At 39.4% G+C, this 17,525-nt stretch overlaps 1 protein-coding gene across 2 annotated transcripts in view; it reads left to right on the top strand.

Annotated features, from left to right (window-relative positions):
* Window positions 1–17,179, top strand: part of DHX40 (DEAH-box helicase 40) — a 44,967-nt gene extending 27,788 nt beyond the window's left edge. For both annotated transcript variants that reach the window (XM_032162912.2, XM_032162911.2), the window contains 6 exons: window positions 7,290–7,404; window positions 7,926–8,034; window positions 11,358–11,452; window positions 13,931–14,000; window positions 14,262–14,490; window positions 15,898–17,179. In XM_032162912.2, coding sequence (XP_032018803.1) covers window positions 7,290–7,404; window positions 7,926–8,034; window positions 11,358–11,452; window positions 13,931–14,000; window positions 14,262–14,490; window positions 15,898–16,037 — 758 coding nt within the window. In that variant the 3' untranslated portion in view covers window positions 16,038–17,179. The remainder of the gene's footprint in view (window positions 1–7,289; window positions 7,405–7,925; window positions 8,035–11,357; window positions 11,453–13,930; window positions 14,001–14,261; window positions 14,491–15,897) is intronic.
* Window positions 17,180–17,525: the final 346 nt, after the last annotated feature.

Here is a 17,525-nt window from a genome sequence, read left to right as displayed (position 1 = left end):
GGGTCACCTGAGGTTAGGAGTTTGAGACCAGCCTGGCCGACATGGTGAAACCCTACTAAAAATATAGAAATTAGCCAGGCGTGGTGTGCACCTGTGTTCCCAGCTATTGGGGAGGCTGAGGCAGGAGAATCCAGGAGGCGGAGGTTGCAGTGAGCTGAGATCGTGCCACTGCACTCCAGCCTGGGTGACAGAGTGAGACTCCATCCCCAAAAGGAAAAAAGAAAGAAAGAAATAAACAAGCTAAAATATTTCAAAGCCTATTACAGAGTATTGAAGTAGGAGTTAAGAGTGCAGGGTTCTGTCCAGCTCCACTACTACCTAATTATCTGACCATGGCCCTAGCTTTTCTAGATTTCATTTTTCATTTGTAAAACCAAGAAGTTGGATTAAGGTGACCAACTCTAATAGTCTTTTAAGGCTAGAAAAAGAAAAATGTTTTTTCCATGTTGGAATATTTAAATAGATAAAATCAGTCTGATGTTAGCCTTTTTTTGGGTGACATTTATTCTTACATAATTTCAAATAAGAATAGCAAAGAAATTCCTTTATACCTTCTATGCAGTTTCAGCAATTTTTAACATTTTACCCCCTTTGCTTTATTACTCTGTCTCCCTCTATATATGTATATATAAATGGATTTTTTTCTTTTTCTGAATCATTTAAGAATAAATTAGAAGCATTGTGCTCCCTTACCACAAAACATTTACATCTGTATTAGGCAAGAACAAGGGCAATCTCTCATTTAACCATAGTACATTAATCAAAATTAGGAAATTGTTTGTTTTGTTTGAGAGAGAGTCTCACTCTGTGGCCCAGGCAGGAGTGCAGTGGTGGGATCATGGCCCACTGCAGCCTTGACCTCCCGGGCTCAAGCAATTCTCCCACCTCAGCCTCCTTAGTAGCTGGGACCACATGCATATGCTACCATGTCTGACTAATTTTTAAAAATTTTTTGTAGAGATGAGGTCTCCCCATGTTGCCCAGGTTGGTCTCAAACTCCTAGGCTCAAGCAGTCCTCCTGCTTTGGTCTCCCAAAGTGCTGGGTTTACAGGTGTAAACCACTATGCCCGGCCTAAAGTTTGGAAATTTAACTTTGATACAATATTACTATCTAATCCAGAATCCATATTGAAATTGTCCATTTTCCCTAGAATCTACAGAAAGTAGATTGAGAATTGGTAAGCTGTAGTACCGTGAAAAACAACCCTATATAACTACAGTTTGATATTTGTTTACAGTTAATTTTAGGTAAAATTTACATATAGTGAAATGCATAAATTTTAGGTGTGTAATTCAATGAATTCTGTAAAATGCTTATACCCATATAACCCAAGCCCTGTCAATATATAGAACATTTTTATCACTAGCAAGTTCCCTCAGTGCCACTTCTTAGTCAGATATCACTCTACCTACCTTTGGTTAAACACTTTTCTTATTTTTTCTGATCAGTTTGCCTCTTCTGAAACGTCATATAAATAGAATTTTTTTTTCTTTTGAGATAGAGTCTTGCTCTGTCATCCAGGGTGGAGTGCAGTGGCACAATCTCGGCTCACTGCAACCTTCACTTCCTGGGTTCAAGCAGTTGTCCTGCCTCAGCCTCTCGAGTAGCTGGGATTACAGGCGCCCGACACCATGCCTGGCTAATTTTTGTATTTTCAGTAGAGATGGGGTTTCGCCATGTTGGCCAGGCTGGTCTCAAACTCCTAACCTCAGGTGATCCATCAGCGTCGGCCTCAGCCTTCCAAAGTGCTGGGATTACAGGTGTGAGCCATTGTGCCCAGCCCAAAACTTCATATAAATAGAATTATACACTCTCCTTTCTTGTGTCTGGCTTCTTTTGGTCAACATAACGTATGTTAGGTTTATTCATATTGTTGTATGTATGAATACTTTATTCTTTTTATTGTTGACTAGTATTCCACTTTATGAACATACAGTTATGCATGATCCTGTTGATGGACATTTGAATTGCTTCTTGTTCTATTTTTGAGTAAAGTTGTTTTGAACATTCTTGCACAAAACTTGTAGGTGTTTATTTTCATTTTTCTTAGATAAGGTAAATGCCTAAGAAAGAAATTTGCTGTGCCATTGAGTAGGTATATGTGAATCTTTAAGAAACTCTCAAACCTTTTCCTTAAATAGTTGTACCATTTAAAAATCACATCAGCAATGTTTGAGAGTACAGCTTGCACTAAACACCCCCTCAACATTTGGTATTGCCAATCATTTTTATTTTACACATTCTATTATGTACTCTTTGTGGTTTTAATTTGCATTTTCCTGATAACTAATAATGTTGAGCACTTCTTCATGTGCTTATTGGCCATTTTTCTGTCTTCCTTTGTGATGTGTCTTTTAAAATATTTTGCCCATGTCTTTTTATTTGTGAGACAGAGTCTTGCTCTATCGCCCAGGCTGGAGTGCAGTGGCATGATTTTGGCTCACTGCAACCTCCGCCTCCTGGGTTCAAGCAATTCTCCTTCCTCAGCCTCCCAAGTAGCTAGGATTACAGGCTTGCATCACCATGCCTGGCTAATTTTTGTAATTTTAGTAAAGACGAGGTTTCGCCATGTTGGCCAGGCTGGTCTCAGACTCCTGACCTCAGGTGATCCGCCCACCTTGGCCTCCCAAAGTGCTGGGATTACAGGAGTGAGCCACCATGCCCGGTCCCTTGTCTTAAATTAAAAAAAAAATTTTTAATTCATGGATTCTTTCTTCTGCCAGCCCAAATCTACTGTTGAGCCCCTCTATGGCAGTTTTCATTTTGTTTCTTGTCCTTGTCAACTCCAGTGGTCAGTCAGTGATTGGTCGGAGGTTGTACCTAAGCCTTTTAATTTAAGCCAGTGATGTTTTCCCCTTTTACTGTTGAATCTGTGTTTGTGATTAGGAGACTACTTTCATGGTTGAAGGAGTTGATGAATTTGTACTGTGTTCAGCCAAGGAGTAGAGGCTTAGACGTTCCCTCTCTATTTACTTCTCAGAAGGCACAGCTTTGGGCATGAGAACAGTCTTCTAGAACACCAGGAAGACTATGTCTTAGCAGGTCTCTGTTTCCTTCATTGATTTCTCCATTGAATTTTTGGCTGGTCTATCTCTGTTGGTGTCACAGCGAGCTGTTAGTCTCCACTGATTGCTAGGTGCTGGCTCTGTTGTTTTCAACAGTGCCCAGAGCGTAAATTGCTCCACAGTCTTGATCCAAATAAAGTTGGGCACCTTGGCAAGGGGCAAGGTATTGCCCGTCTTTGATAATCCTTTCCCCATCCTTTCCTGGAAACAATCTCTGTGCTATGGAGCAGGGTTGGAGAGGGTGGTGGTGGTAATGGGGGCCTGTTCTTCACTGGCTCTCCTATCTGGGTCCTCCCTAAATAGCAGAAGCTTGGGGTTGGGGAGTTAGGAGCTAACACTGCAGCTCACTTTGCATCTTCCTCAGCACAAAGCCTTTTGAGATGCAATCTCTGGATGTTCACTAGTTGCAAACATACAAACCTAGAATAGCTCTAGGAAACTGGGAGTAGTGGGAATTACCACTGAGCTGCTGAACCCAGTGGAACAACTCTTCTGCAACACAGAGCTGTGGGGAATAGAGGACTGCATAAGCTGTCATTAGCTGTTATGCTTTGATCTTCCCTACCGAGTAGCATTTAGGAGTCAGGGAAAGGATGCCGCTGTCAGGCTGCCTTGAAGGCTCTCACATAGCCCTTCCACACGCACAGCTGTGGAGGGTGGGGCATTCTTCCTACTGTCCTTACTGAATTCCATAGATTAGGCTTGTTTTAAGCATTTTAATCAATCTCCAGAGACTTTGAATGATTGTCTTTGGTAATTTTGACTAGTTTAATAGATGTCTCTCTAGAAAAGAAGTTTTACCTAACTCTTCACATCACCATTCCCAATACAGTTGACCCTTGAACACACAGGTTTGAACTGTGCAGGTCTACTTATTTGTAGATTTTCTCTTTTTTTTTTGAGACAGAATTTCGCTTTTGTTGCCCAGGTTGGAGTGCAATGGCACAATCTTGACTCACCACAACCTCTGCCTCCCAGGTTCAAGCAATTCTCCTGCCTCAGCCTCCCGAGTAGCTGAGATTACAGGCATGCGCCACCATGCCCAGCTAATTTTGTATTTTTAGTAGAGATGGGGTTTCTCCATGTTGGTCAGGCTGGTCTCGAATTCCCAACCTCAGGTGATCCTCCTGCCTCGGCCTCCCAAAGTGCTGGGATTGCTGGTATTACAGGCATGAGCCATGCGCCTGGCCAATTTTTTCAATAAATATATTGGAAAAGTTTCTGGAGATTTGTGACACTTTGAAAAAACTCACAGATGAACTCCGCAGCCTGGAAATATAAAAAAAAATTAAGAAAAAGTATGTCATGAAAACATAAAATATGTGTAGGAAATGCTTCAGGATAATTAAGGAATCAGAGAGACCGAGGGGTTGAGGAGGAGTTATTTAATTATTTAGGTGCACTGACCCAGTTGGATTAACATCCAAAGGACTGAGCCCCGAACAAAGAGTCAAGCTACCTTTTAAGCATTTCTTGGGGCGGGGGGAGATCTGTGTGGGGGGAAGCATATTACAGAAGTGAGAAACAAAGACAGTTATTTAATTAAGACATACATTACGTTATTTCTTACTTTTCAAGGAACAACATGTTTTACGACTTGAGGTTATCTGTCTAGTGACCTTGAAGCTGCACAGCTAGAGAAAGAGTCTTCACAATGCCTGGGAAGGGGAGAGAGAAGACTCACTAGCCACCGAGAGAAAAACAGGCAGTTAATTTTAAAGGACTCCAGCTCTTTCTCTTCCTTGGGGAATTGGGTTTTCTTACATACAACTGAGTTTTTGCTTACACAGTCTTTAATTTCTTTTAATTCCTATTCCAGTCTATTTTATAATTTACTACCATAAAATATACACAAATCTATTATAAAAAGTTAAAATTTATCAAAAATGCATGCAAACACAGACTGCATGGTGCCATGATTCTAGGGATTCCAGGAGGCACTGACTCACAGGTAGGCTTGTCTCCTGGTGTTGAGAGCCAGGATGGGGTCGATGCTGGAGTCTAGGGCAATTTGACTTTTGGCATGATATCTTCTGGGGGATGGCAGTTAGGTGCTTGGAATGAAATATTTTGGGTTAAAAATTAGTATCCCTGGCTGGCGTGTTGGCTCAAGCCTGTAATCCCAGCACTCTGGGAGCCAGGGCGGGTGGATCACCTGAGGTCAGGAGTTCAAGGCCAACCTGGCCAACATGGTGAAACCCCATCTCTACTAAAAAATTTAAAAATTATTTGGGTGTGGTGGTGTGTGCCTGTAGTCCCAACTGCTTGGGAGGCTGAGACAGGAGAGTCACTTGAACTTGGGAGGTGGATGTTGCAGTGAGCCAAGATTGCACCACTGCACTCCAGCCTGGGCAATAGAGCGAGACTGTCTCAAAAACAAAACAAAAAACAAAATTAGTCTCCCTGAGCAGTTCAAGAAATGGAGATTAATAATCATTTATATCTTTTCCTTACCAGGGTCATTTGTATGGTCTGAGATAAATCGTATTCTTTTTTTTTTTTTTGTCTCTAGCTGCTTCATTCAGTTGCTACCTAGGTAACATAGTTGGAAGCTACTTAAAGCATGGGATAGAAGACTTTATACCTTCATCAGTGTTTTCTTCAATCAAATTACTTTCCTCCTAGTAACAGGAACTGCTGCTTTACAGATTCACATTGTATTCTATAGTAAATGCTGCTCCCTGGATTCAGGCAACATTGTGCCTCTGCTAAATCTAGCTGTGATAGATACAGGGAATAGGAATTGCGGTGTGGCGTGTTAGATTGAAGGAAAGGATCCCTATGCAGTTTTGAAAAAATGGGACTCTGAAAGATTAGCCCTGGATAAAGTGCTATAGGGGAATTTGGGCAATCAGAGAGCATGTGAGTCCTGAATGGGATCAGGGGAAGTGGTGTGGAAGTAATTAACAGATAAATCTCAAAAACATAATGCTGAGCAAGAGAAAACAGACACATCAAGTACATACTATATGATTCATTTATACAAAGGTTAAAAATGGGCAAAACCCATCTGTAGGATTAGAAGTCAGGATATAGTTACTCTTGTGGAAGGGAATGGGTAGTTACTCGAAGGAGGGCATAAAGGGGGGCTGTTGAGATGCTGGTGATACTGTTTGTTGATCTGGGTACATTGGTATGTTATGTTTGTGAATATTATATGAGCTACACACTTCCTGTGTAATTTTCTGTATGCATGTTATACTTCAATGTTACATTAAAAAAGAAAATGTTCGTAGTAGGTCAGTTCTGCATATATGGAGATCATGTCTAATTGCCCATAATTAGGAATTGGACAAATAAGAACTGGTTAAATTGTGTTATGTTCCCCATACTCCTGGGGAATACCATATCATTGTTTTTTTCTTTAGACAAGGTTTCACTCTGTTGCCCAGGCCAAAGTGCAGTGATGCAGTCACGGCTCACTGTAGCCTCAACCTCCTGGGCTCAAGCGATCCTCCCACCTCAGCCTCCTGAGTAGCTGGGACTACAGGCATGCATCACCATGCCTGGCTAATTTTTGTATTTTTTGTAGAGACAGGATCTTGCTTTGTTGCCTAGGCTTGTCTTGACCTGCTGGGCTCAATTGATCCACTTGCCTTGGCCTTTCAAATTGCTGGGATTACAGGTGTGAGCTACCACACCTGGCCCTATATTGCTATTTTTGAGGAAGAATAATTCTATATGTACCGATACGGAGCTGCTATTAAATGAATAAACAAATTTTCAGATTATATATTCCATTTATAGAAAAATGAAACACTATGTACATACGCTTGTATATACATAGAAATTACCTGGAAGGACACACACTAAATAATGAACAGTACTTTGCCTTGAGGATTGGTTTATGGGTAGTGTGACTGGGGAACATTGAACTTTTACATGATATTCTTTTATACCATTACATTTTTTTTTCCTGTAAGCATGGATTACTCTTATAACAAAACTAATTTAAAAAGCAAATTACAAATACTATTTTAAAAAGGCAAATAGATTGGGAGAAGTAATGTTGTTTATTCAGGTAAAATCTCCAAAGTGATATGAAAAGAAAAAGAGGAATTGTGGGAGAAATAGAGCTTCCCGAGAGGGGTTAAGAAGAGTTAATATAGTTTTACCTTACTTCACCCCAGAGGATGAGGCAGATTTTAATGAGTTTCTGAAAACAAAGTGATTGTAGGCACTTAATGCAAAGTATAACTGAATTGCCTCTCCAATTCTTTTAGTTGATCCAGAGTACCAGAAGGAGGCAGAACAGAGACATCGAGAATTGGCAGCTAAAGCTGGAGGATTTAATGACTTTGCAACTTTAGCTGTCATCTTTGAACAATGCAAATCAAGGTATGTAAGGTAGTCCTTTGTCCTGAAAAATGTCTTTGATGTATAGTTCCAATACGTACTTATGATGTGGCTTGTGACACTAAAGTTCAGTGAAGATGATACTGACTTCAAGGTATTTTGAATTTCAGCGAAATTATCTATGTCAGATGACTGTTGCTTAGTAGGCATTTGTTATATAATATTGATTCTCTTCTTTTCTCCTCAAACCTTTCCTGAAAATTACCTTATAGAATTTTGCTTCTGTATAGGTAGCCTAGATTAAAAAATGATTGGATATTTGTTATTGCATAAATAAGTAAAGAAATCCATTTACAAATTATTTTTTAATTTAGTCAGGGGCACATTCATTAATTTAAATGTTTTTTTCAAGTTTCCTAAAATTCTTTTTTAGTACTTGGACAGGTCTCCTGAAGGAACTGACAGTTGTTTATGGGTTTCCACTTTTGTAATAGAAATGAGAATTTTAGATTGTCTTTTACTTAGAGAAGATATTTTAAAGATACCAGTTTTTTGTTTTGCAGTGGAGCTCCAGCTTCATGGTGCCAAAAACACTGGATTCATTGGAGGTGCTTATTTTCTGCATTTCGTGTGGAAGCTCAACTTCGAGAACTAATCAGGAAGCTTAAACAGGTGATTGCCGTAATGTTTTTTGTCTTGAGTAGCATTTTGGACCTATGTATTTCATACTGAAGTTTCATTGATGTACATTAGCACCCTTTCTATTCTACCACCCTTCCTTTCTATTTGTTTCTATGTACAGCCATCTCCTTGACCCCATGAAAGATTCGTAGTAGTAATAAAAGAATTGTCTCTACAGAAATGAAGATATTTAAAAATTGCTTTCCTGATATATAATTGACGTGCGATAACCTACACATTTTAAGGTATACACTTTGATGAGTTTTGACATTTGTGTAAAACAGCTATCAAGATAATGGTACATATCCATCATCTCCCAGTTTTCTCATCCCCCACACCCCCTTTTTTTTTTTGAGATGGAGTCTCACTGTGTCACCCAGGCTGAAGTGCAGTGGCATGATCTCGGCTCACTGCAATCTCCACCTCCCAGGTTTAAGCAATTCTTCTGCCTCAGTCTCCCAAGTAGCTGGGATTACAAGCTTGCGTCACCACGCCTCGGCTAATTTTTGTAGTTTTAGTAGTGATGGGGTTTTGCCATGTTGGCCAGGCTGGTCTCAAACTCCTGACCTCAAGTGATCCACCTGCCTTGGCCTCCCAAAGTGCTGGGATTACAGGCATGAGCCACTGCACCTGTCCTCATTCCCTTTCATAATCCATTGTCTCACCTACCAGGCCCTCCTGCCCCACCAACCCAGGTAACCACTGATCTGCTTTCTGTCATGATACAGTAAGTCCTCAATGTCATCAATAGGTTCTTGGAAACTGTGACTTTAAGCAAAATGATATACAGCAGGCCCTAGAAAAATATTGTTTTATTCACCATTGTTTTAACACTGATGAGAGAAAAAAAAAATCTTAAAAATTTTGCTTAACTTTGCAGTTTTTAAGAACTTATCATAGACATTGAAGACTTACTGTATGTAAGTTTGCATTTCCTAGCATTTTACATAAATGGAATCAAACAGTATATGTTCTTTTTTTTTTGTCTGGCATCTTTTACGCCTCATGATTATGTTTTTCAATTTATATATCTTATTTTTGTAAAATAATTAATATAAAATTTACCTCTACTGGGCATTGGTGATTAACCCCTGTAATCCCAATGCTTTGGGAGGACGAAGTGGGAGGACTACTTGAGGCCAGGACTTCAAGACCAGCCTGAGAAACAGTGAGACCCTGTCTCTACAAAAAATTAAAATAATTAGCTGGTTGTGTTGGCACATACCTGTAGTGCTAGCTACTCAGGAGGCTGAGGCAGAAGGATTGAGCCCAGGAGTTTGAGGTTGCAGTGAGGTATGATGCCACTACACTCTAGCCTGGGCAACAGAGCAACACCCTGTCTCGAAAATTTTTTTTTACTGTTTTTATGCGTACAGGTCAGTGCACACTTAAAACATTTACAATGTTGTGCAACCCTTACCACTTCTCCATCTCCAGAACTTTTTTTTTATCATCCCATATTATAATAAAACTCCATAACCATTCAACAATAACTCCCCATTCCCGACAGTGCATGGTAGCTCATGCCTATAATCCTAGCACTTTGGGAAACCAAGGTGTGGGGATCACTTGAGCCCAGCAAGTTTGAGACCAGCCTGGGCAACACAGTGAGACCTTGTTTCTACTAAAAAAAAGAAAAAAAAAAATTATCCAGGTGTTGTGGCACACACCTGTAGTCTCAGTTACTCAGTAGGGTGAGGTAGAGGATTGCTTGAGCCTAGGAGATCCAGGCTACAGTGAGCTGTGATCACACAACTTCACTGCAGCCTGGGTGACAGAGTAAGACCCTGACTCAAAACAAAAACAAAAAAACCTACTCATTATCTTCTTTCTCCAGCCTCTGGAAACCACTGTTATAATTTCTCTATTTCATTATGAATGTTTTCTGTTTGCCTTATCTTCAAGTTAATTAATCTTTTCTCCTGCAATGTCTAGTCTAATCTGCCATTAATCCCATCTAGTATATTTGTCATCTCAGGTGTTGTATTTTCATCTCTAGATGTTGGATTTCAGTCTTCAAATTTTTACATTTTATTTTTCAGGTCTCTACTTTTTGAACATACGTAATCCAGCTATACAGAAAATTATAATAAAATATAATTTAATCTGTGTCAGTTCTAGGTTGATTTTGATAGATGTCCTCATTATGGATTGTGTTTTTTTGCTTCTTTACATCATACCTGATAATTTTTCAGCGGATGCCAAACATCGTGAATTTCACCTTGTTGGGCGCTGGATATTTTTGTGTTCTAGTTACTTGGAAATGGCCTTTGGTCTTTCTTGTTGGGTCTTGCTTGCATGATTTGTTAGGTGGGATCAGAGCAGCACTCAGTGCAGGGCTAGTTATTCCCCTCTACTGAGGCAAGGCCCATCTGAGTACTCTTCCTAACATCACATGAATTATTGTAGTGTAGTATTCTCATGTGGCTTATAGGAACAGGTGCCATTACTAGCCCTGTGAAAACACTATGCCCTTACTTATCCTTTTAAGAGGTTCTTTTCTTGGGCTGGTTAGTTTCCTCACATTCATGTGCTAATTACTACTCAGCTCAACACTTGAGGAGGACCTTCTGCATCTCTCTGGAGTTGTGTCTTTATGCACTTCTCTTCTCTCCTGAACTCTTGTCCTGTGAATTCTAGCCACCTTGGTCTTCCTGGACTCCCAGCTTTGTCTCCCTAACCCAGGGAGTTCTCTGGGTTCCATTTGGGCTTTACTTCCCTGTACCTTGGTCTGCAGTCTTTTTTTTTTTTTTTTTGAGACGGAGTCTTGCTCTGTCACCCAGGCTGGAGTGCAGTGGCGCGATCTCGGCTCACTGCAAGCTCCGCCTCCCGGGTTCACGCCATTCTCCTGCCTCAGCCTCTCCAAGTAGCTGGGACTACAGGCGCCCGCCACCACGCCCGGCTAATTTTTGTATTTTTTTTTTTAGTAGAGACGGGGTTTCACCGTGGTCTCGATCTCCTGACCTCGTGATCCGCCTGCCTCGGCCTCCCAAAGTGCTGGGATTACAAGCGTGAGCCACCGCGCCCGGCCATGGTCTGCAGTCTTTATCAAGGCTGAGGTTGGGGCAGTTGTTGAGCGTACTGCATTTATTTCCTGTCTCTGTCCTTTATTGCCTGATATTACAGTGTTTTGGAAATCATTATTTCATATATTTTTTTCCATTTTTTTGGTTTCAGGTGGAAGGGTAAATCTGGTCTCTCTTAATCTATGTTGGCCAGAAACAGAGGTCTTTAGAAATGTGGATTTTTCAAAATAAAAGATTATTTCAAGTTGTACTATGAGATTTACCACTCTCTATATATTCCTTTTATAGCAAAGTGATTTCCCAAGAGAGACCTTTGAAGGCCCTAAACATGAAGTACTACGAAGATGTCTTTGTGCTGGCTATTTCAAAAATGTAGCTCGAAGGTAAGCAATAAGGACTTGAGAGATGGATCAAGATATAATATTGTATTTGACTATAATATTGGACTATTTAATATTAAACATTGAAGATTTGATTTAAGCTCTGTGATGATTATGACATGAATTACAGTGACGAGGGAGAGCTGCAGTGGCTCAGAATGTGGTATTAGAGCTCAACTAGAATAGGAGGGGTATGTTTGTAGGGTGGCTGTCCAGCATGGGCTATCTTCACTTAAGGCAAGTAACAAGAGTTTTCTTCCAGAGAGGTGGCCCTGTGTATAGTGTGAAAACCAAGTAGGTTGAGCATAGCATCCCTGAGAGGGTAGCTTGGCATGGAGTGTTAGGGCTTGAGCAAGGTGGGGAGGGGTTATTTGGTTTGGGGCATCAGTCGGAGTGTAGTGAGGAAGGCATCTTTATAGAGAAAGGGGTAACAGTGATGGTGATGGAGATTCATTAAATACAGAGGAATTGATCACATAACTCTATGAGTGATAATGGTGAAGGGAGTTAGAAATAGCGAAAGTGAGAAAATAGGAATGATCTCTGCTGTTGGATTGAAATTTTAGTGTATCATTATGAAGTTAGGGGTTTCATTATAGGTGGATGCATGGATGGACACTGGAATAAAAATAGATGTTAGTGTGTGTATATAGAATGTAGTTGTATGTATGTAAATATTTATATGTATATATGCCCTAGCTCTGAGATAATAACAGTGAATAGACATAGTGCCCAGATCTTGACTTGGGACATCCATCTGCCACTTAAAGGAATCAGGGGTCTTTGGAGAAATGGGGCTGGGAAAATGCAAGATGAGCCCAGAACATCTTATTTTGCCAGCAAGTAAAGAAGTGATTAACAAAGGTTGAGACCATGTCAGAAGAACATAGGAGCCAGCATGAAGAGGCCCCAGGTGATCAAATATGAGACACTTTAAGCATCAAAATAAGTAATGATAGTAGTAGATTATCATGCACTTAATAAAATGTGAAATCATGTCTATTGTGGTATAAATAAATGAGTAAAAATTAATTGAGAAATGGAATTGTTTACAAGCACCTCTCCATAAAATTTTTGTTAATTACAAAAGCAAAAAGTAACTTTACAGTGGAGAATCCTGGCATATCTACCTAAATTAAGCAATCAAAGTGAACATAATGAAATAAGTAAAAATCATGTTCTTCCTGATAGGATACAATGAGAAAAACACAGCATTATGTCTGTGATATTCCTGCTAAAGATGCATAACCTGAATCTAATCATCCTGAAACAGGCAAACTCAAATTGAGGGACATACCACACAGTAACTAGCCTTGACATCTTTAAAGGTGCCAAGATCATGAAAGTCAGAGACTGAGGAAGTATTCCAGAATGAAGGAGACCAAAGGGAAATGAAAAATAAAGGCAGTGTATGATTCTGAATTACATCCTTTTGCTATAAAGGATATTATTAAGACATTTGGTGAAATGTCAGTGGGGTCTGAGGATTAGTTGTTAGTAATGTATCAGTGTTAATTTCCTGGTTTTGATGGTTATAGTCATGTTGGAGAATGTTCTTGATTGTTGATTGTAGAAAGTGCACAGTCAAGTATTTGGGGATGATGGGGTATTAGGTTGGCAGCTTGCTTTCAAATGATTCAGGTAAAAAAATATTTTTTTTACTCTCAACTTTTCTGTAAATTTAGATTGTTTCACACTTTTAAAAATATGGTATATCTTGGTTACCTGCTGTATGCTGAACACTGGGCAGGTACTAAAAATAGAAAGGTAGAGTAACATGAGTCCTTACATCATTCTTGATGATACCTGAGTCTAATGGAGGGTACAGATATGTAAGTGAATAATTACAATGCAGTCTGATCTGGGTTATACTATGAATATATACAAAGTACTGTAGGAAATAAACTATGACAAATGAACTAGGTTTATTATTTTGACAAGTTTTTTGGAATGACATTTAGGTAGGGAAATGTAGAAGAAAATAAGGGCATGAATTGGAAAAATGATAGATGAACTAATAGTCAAGTTTTAGAGTAGTGAAAAAAATCATCCCTTTAAAAAGAGATGCAGCATAGTATAACATAAATAAACCATATTTAAGTCAGAAGAACTGTTTAGGACTTGGTTTACCATGCGTTAGTGCTGGTGATCTTGAGAAGTCTAGGTAATTTATTTGAGTTTCAGTTTTGACTTTTTAATAAAGTTCCTGGCTCTCAAAGCTCATAGATTATTGTTAATATTTGTACTGATTCCTTATACCTAATTGTAGTGACTTGTACCTAATTGTAGTGACTGTTTAACTTGTATAATTTAAGATGAATTGGTAGAGAGCTTGTAGTGACAGTTGAATAAATGTAAACCTCTGCTTATAATGCTCTTTGTAGTAGAACATACTGTAATTGTTCATTGCTGAATGTAATGCTCCATTTACTTCATTGCTTTACTGTCGTAGTCTTTATCATTTTGTTTTTCTGTTTATAGATCTGTTGGGAGAACGTTTTGCACAATGGATGGTCGTGGAAGCCCAGTTCACATTCATCCTTCCTCAGCAGTAAGTAGTTCATTTTTAATAAAGGGAAGAAATTTGTAAAGTTGTAGAAATAAGTAATATACAAATGTCTTCTACTTTTCACTTTGGGGTTAAATTTACATATATCTATATTACATAGATCTATAAGGGTATTGGTTGGCCCATGCCTCCTGTTTGAAGAAGATAGGAATTAATTGAGAACGGTTTGGACTATTTGGTTAGTCTAATGTGGAATAGGGCAGGTTATTGAGCTATCATCCTTAAAAGAAATGTTTTGTATAGCTTCATGAACAGGAAACCAAACTTGAATGGATCATTTTTCATGAGGTACTGGTTACCACCAAAGTCTACGCAAGAATTGTATGCCCAATCCGTTATGAATGGGTAAGAGACTTGTTACCCAAGTTGCATGAATTTAATGCACATGATTTGAGCAGTGTGGCCCGACGTGAAGTGAGAGAAGATGCAAGAAGGAGATGGACAAATAAGGAAAATGTAAAGCAGCTAAAGGGTGAGTAAATCATTTGTTCTACTCTTAACCACTATGCCATACTGCTTCCCAGTAGTACTTTACTATTTTTATTTATAAAAATGTTGTGACCCACCTGGGCAATGTGGTGAGATCCCATCTCTACCAAAATAAAAATAAAAATTAGCCAGGCATGTTGGTGTGCACCTGTAGTCCCAGTGACTTGGGAGGCTGAAGCAGGAGGATCACTTGAACCCAGGAGTTTGAGGCTGCAGTGAACTGTGATTTCACCAGTGCACTCCAGCCTGGGGGTGACAGAGTGAGACACTCTCTATAAAAAAAAAAAAATTATGATTTATGCATTATTAACTCAGAATCCCCTTTGTTTCCAAGGGGTTTTTCTTTCTTTTTTTTTTTTTCTTCTTTGAGACGGAGTTTCGCTCTTGTTGCCCAGGCTGGAGTGTCATGGCGTGATTTTGGCTCACTGCAGCCTCTGCCTCCCGGTTCAAGCTATTCTCCTGCCTCAGCCTCCTGAGTAGCTGGATTATAGGCATGCACCACCACACCCGGCTAATTTTGTATATCCAAGGGGCTTTTTCTATGAAATAATTAGGACCCTGGTTGGGAGGCATAAATAGTTGTAGTACTGAAATAGAACAGAAGGTTTTTCAGCTCACATACACAGAAAACTTTTTAGTAAAGCTTTTTGAGGCTGAATGATGAAGCATATCAGCTCACATACACAGAAAACTTTTTAGTAAAGCTTTTTGAGGCTGAATGATGAAGCTATTGTATTTTCTTTATTTGACATCACTGGAAAATAGAATGGTGAAGAGTTTTGCCCAATAAATCATAGAAAAGTCTTTAGAAATGTTAGCCACTAGGGAGGCTAGGTGCAGTGGCTCACGCCTGTAATCTCAGCACTTTGGGAGGCTGAGGCGGGCAGATCATGAGGTCAGGAGATCGAGACCATCCTGGCTAACACGGTGAAACCCCGTCTCTACTAAATATACAAAAAATTAGCCGGGCGTGGTGGCGGGCGCCTTTAGTCCCAGCTACTCAGGAGGCTGAGGTGGCAGGAGAATGGCGTGAACCCGGGAGGTGGAGCCTGCAGTGAGCCGAGATGGCGCCACTGCACTCCAGCCTGGGCGACAGAGTGAGACTGTCTCAAAAAAAAAAAAAAAGAAATCTTAGCCACTAGATGTTTTATTACAGTGTAATAACACTGCCACATGCTTGAATTAGGGTCAGTTTTTCTGACTCATTGGCCTTGGTGCTCTTAATTTTGTAACCATAGACTACATAGCTTTTGAAAGGGCAAAATTTAATTTTTCTCTTTATTCTTTTTACTTTGTTAACATTGAAAAATCAGGGCTTCTCTTTCTCTTAACATTTCTAGTACTGAATCTCAAAGCTAAGTTTTATTGGATTAATTTGTAATGTTTTCAGATGGAATATCGAAAGACGTCTTAAAGAAAATGCAAAGAAGAAATGATGACAAATCCATATCTGATGCACGGGCTCGTTTCCTTGAGAGAAAGCAGCAGAGGACCCAGGACCACAGTGACACACGGAAGGAAACAGGCTAAGGTGGTGAACCCTCCAATTCAGGAAGTAGGAAAAGCAGCCAGGAAATGTGCTTCTACTTTGCCAGTTGTTTCAGACAGCACTACCAAGAGGAAGTGGTCAGCACTTGTTATTAGCCTATGAACTAAAAGCAAATCAAAGTTCATAAATCAAAGCTCATTAGTTCCCATAAATGAAATTGTCAAAGAAAAGATTGGGTTGCCATAGTCATAAGCAATGATACATGAAACCAGTGAAAGACAGTACATGTAATATTTTCCTCAGTACAATTTTGCTGGCCTTAACTGGTATCAAACGCTGTCATTGAGATGTTTTCAAACAACATTGAGTTGTATTTAATCAGCGTGTACTCCATTTGCATTGAAGCATTAAAAATTATTTTCCTTAAAATCTCTTTAAGGCCTTCTTGTTGCTGTTAGGATAGTGCTATATATCAGGTATGTGACCATTTCTTTCAGAAGGCTGAACATAAGAGGTTTCTACTCAGCAATACTTAGATGTCTAACCGTTTAATTGGTACAGAGCTTTATAGATAGAGAAAAGACTTAATCAATTAGTAAATAAAATTACCTATGGCAGGATTCTTTCTTGAATAATATTAATTCTTAAATTGATTTTTCTGGGATTATACAAATTCCTTTTTATATAAAAGTATATTGTTTAAAACAGTAGCTATAGCCATTAACCAAAGGACAGATGATATATATATATGTAAGTTCTTTTTTAGCTGTACCTACATACTTATATCAGCACCATGTATGTAGGTGTGATAGTACTTTCAAACAGCCCTTCCACCTGGCCTACTCTGTTATTTCCACCTGTTTGGGTAGGGCCATTTAACTTCCATTATGCCAAACTTGGGATGGGATTTTCAAAGCAGGCAACACTATTTCATCGTGTTTCAAATTGGAACCTTGAGGCTAGTTAGTATCACACTCAGGCCACACTCAGCACTTGCCCACTCTTGTTTACTGCCTTGTATTCTAGTTATTTGTGTATTTGTCTCCCTCACTAGATTATACGCTCCTCGTGGGCAGGGACTGTGTCTTTTTTCATCTTTGTATCTTTCGTGCACCTAGCATAGTGCTTTGCACATAGTAGTCACTCAATGTTTAATAAAGCTATTAGTGTCATTAAAATTCAAGACAGTATAATGTGTGTTTTTAGATATTTTGTGTAAAAGTTAAGAATCTAAATTTTTTATCAGTAACTTCTAGTTATTTCCTTTGGAATCTAGTTTTATGTTCAATAATAGAAACTTGAAATCTTTATCAAAAATCACAAGGACCCAAATTCATGTATTTGTCCCTAAAGTTAGGTGAATGATGATGGTTTCTCCAAACCTTTCTAGTGTTTTAATTTTTTTTTTTTTTTTTTTTGAGACGGAGTCTCGCTTTATCACCTAGGCTGGAGTACAGTGGCGTGATCTTGGCTCACTGCAAGCTCCGCCTCCCAGATTCACGCCATTCTCCTGCCTCAGCCTCCCGAGT

This window comes from Hylobates moloch, unplaced genomic scaffold, assembly GCF_009828535.3.
Source record: "Hylobates moloch isolate HMO894 unplaced genomic scaffold, HMol_V3 SCAFFOLD_10, whole genome shotgun sequence".
Classification (NCBI taxonomy): Eukaryota; Metazoa; Chordata; class Mammalia; order Primates; family Hylobatidae; genus Hylobates; species Hylobates moloch.
This window is presented reverse-complemented; position numbering and strand designations above follow the sequence as displayed.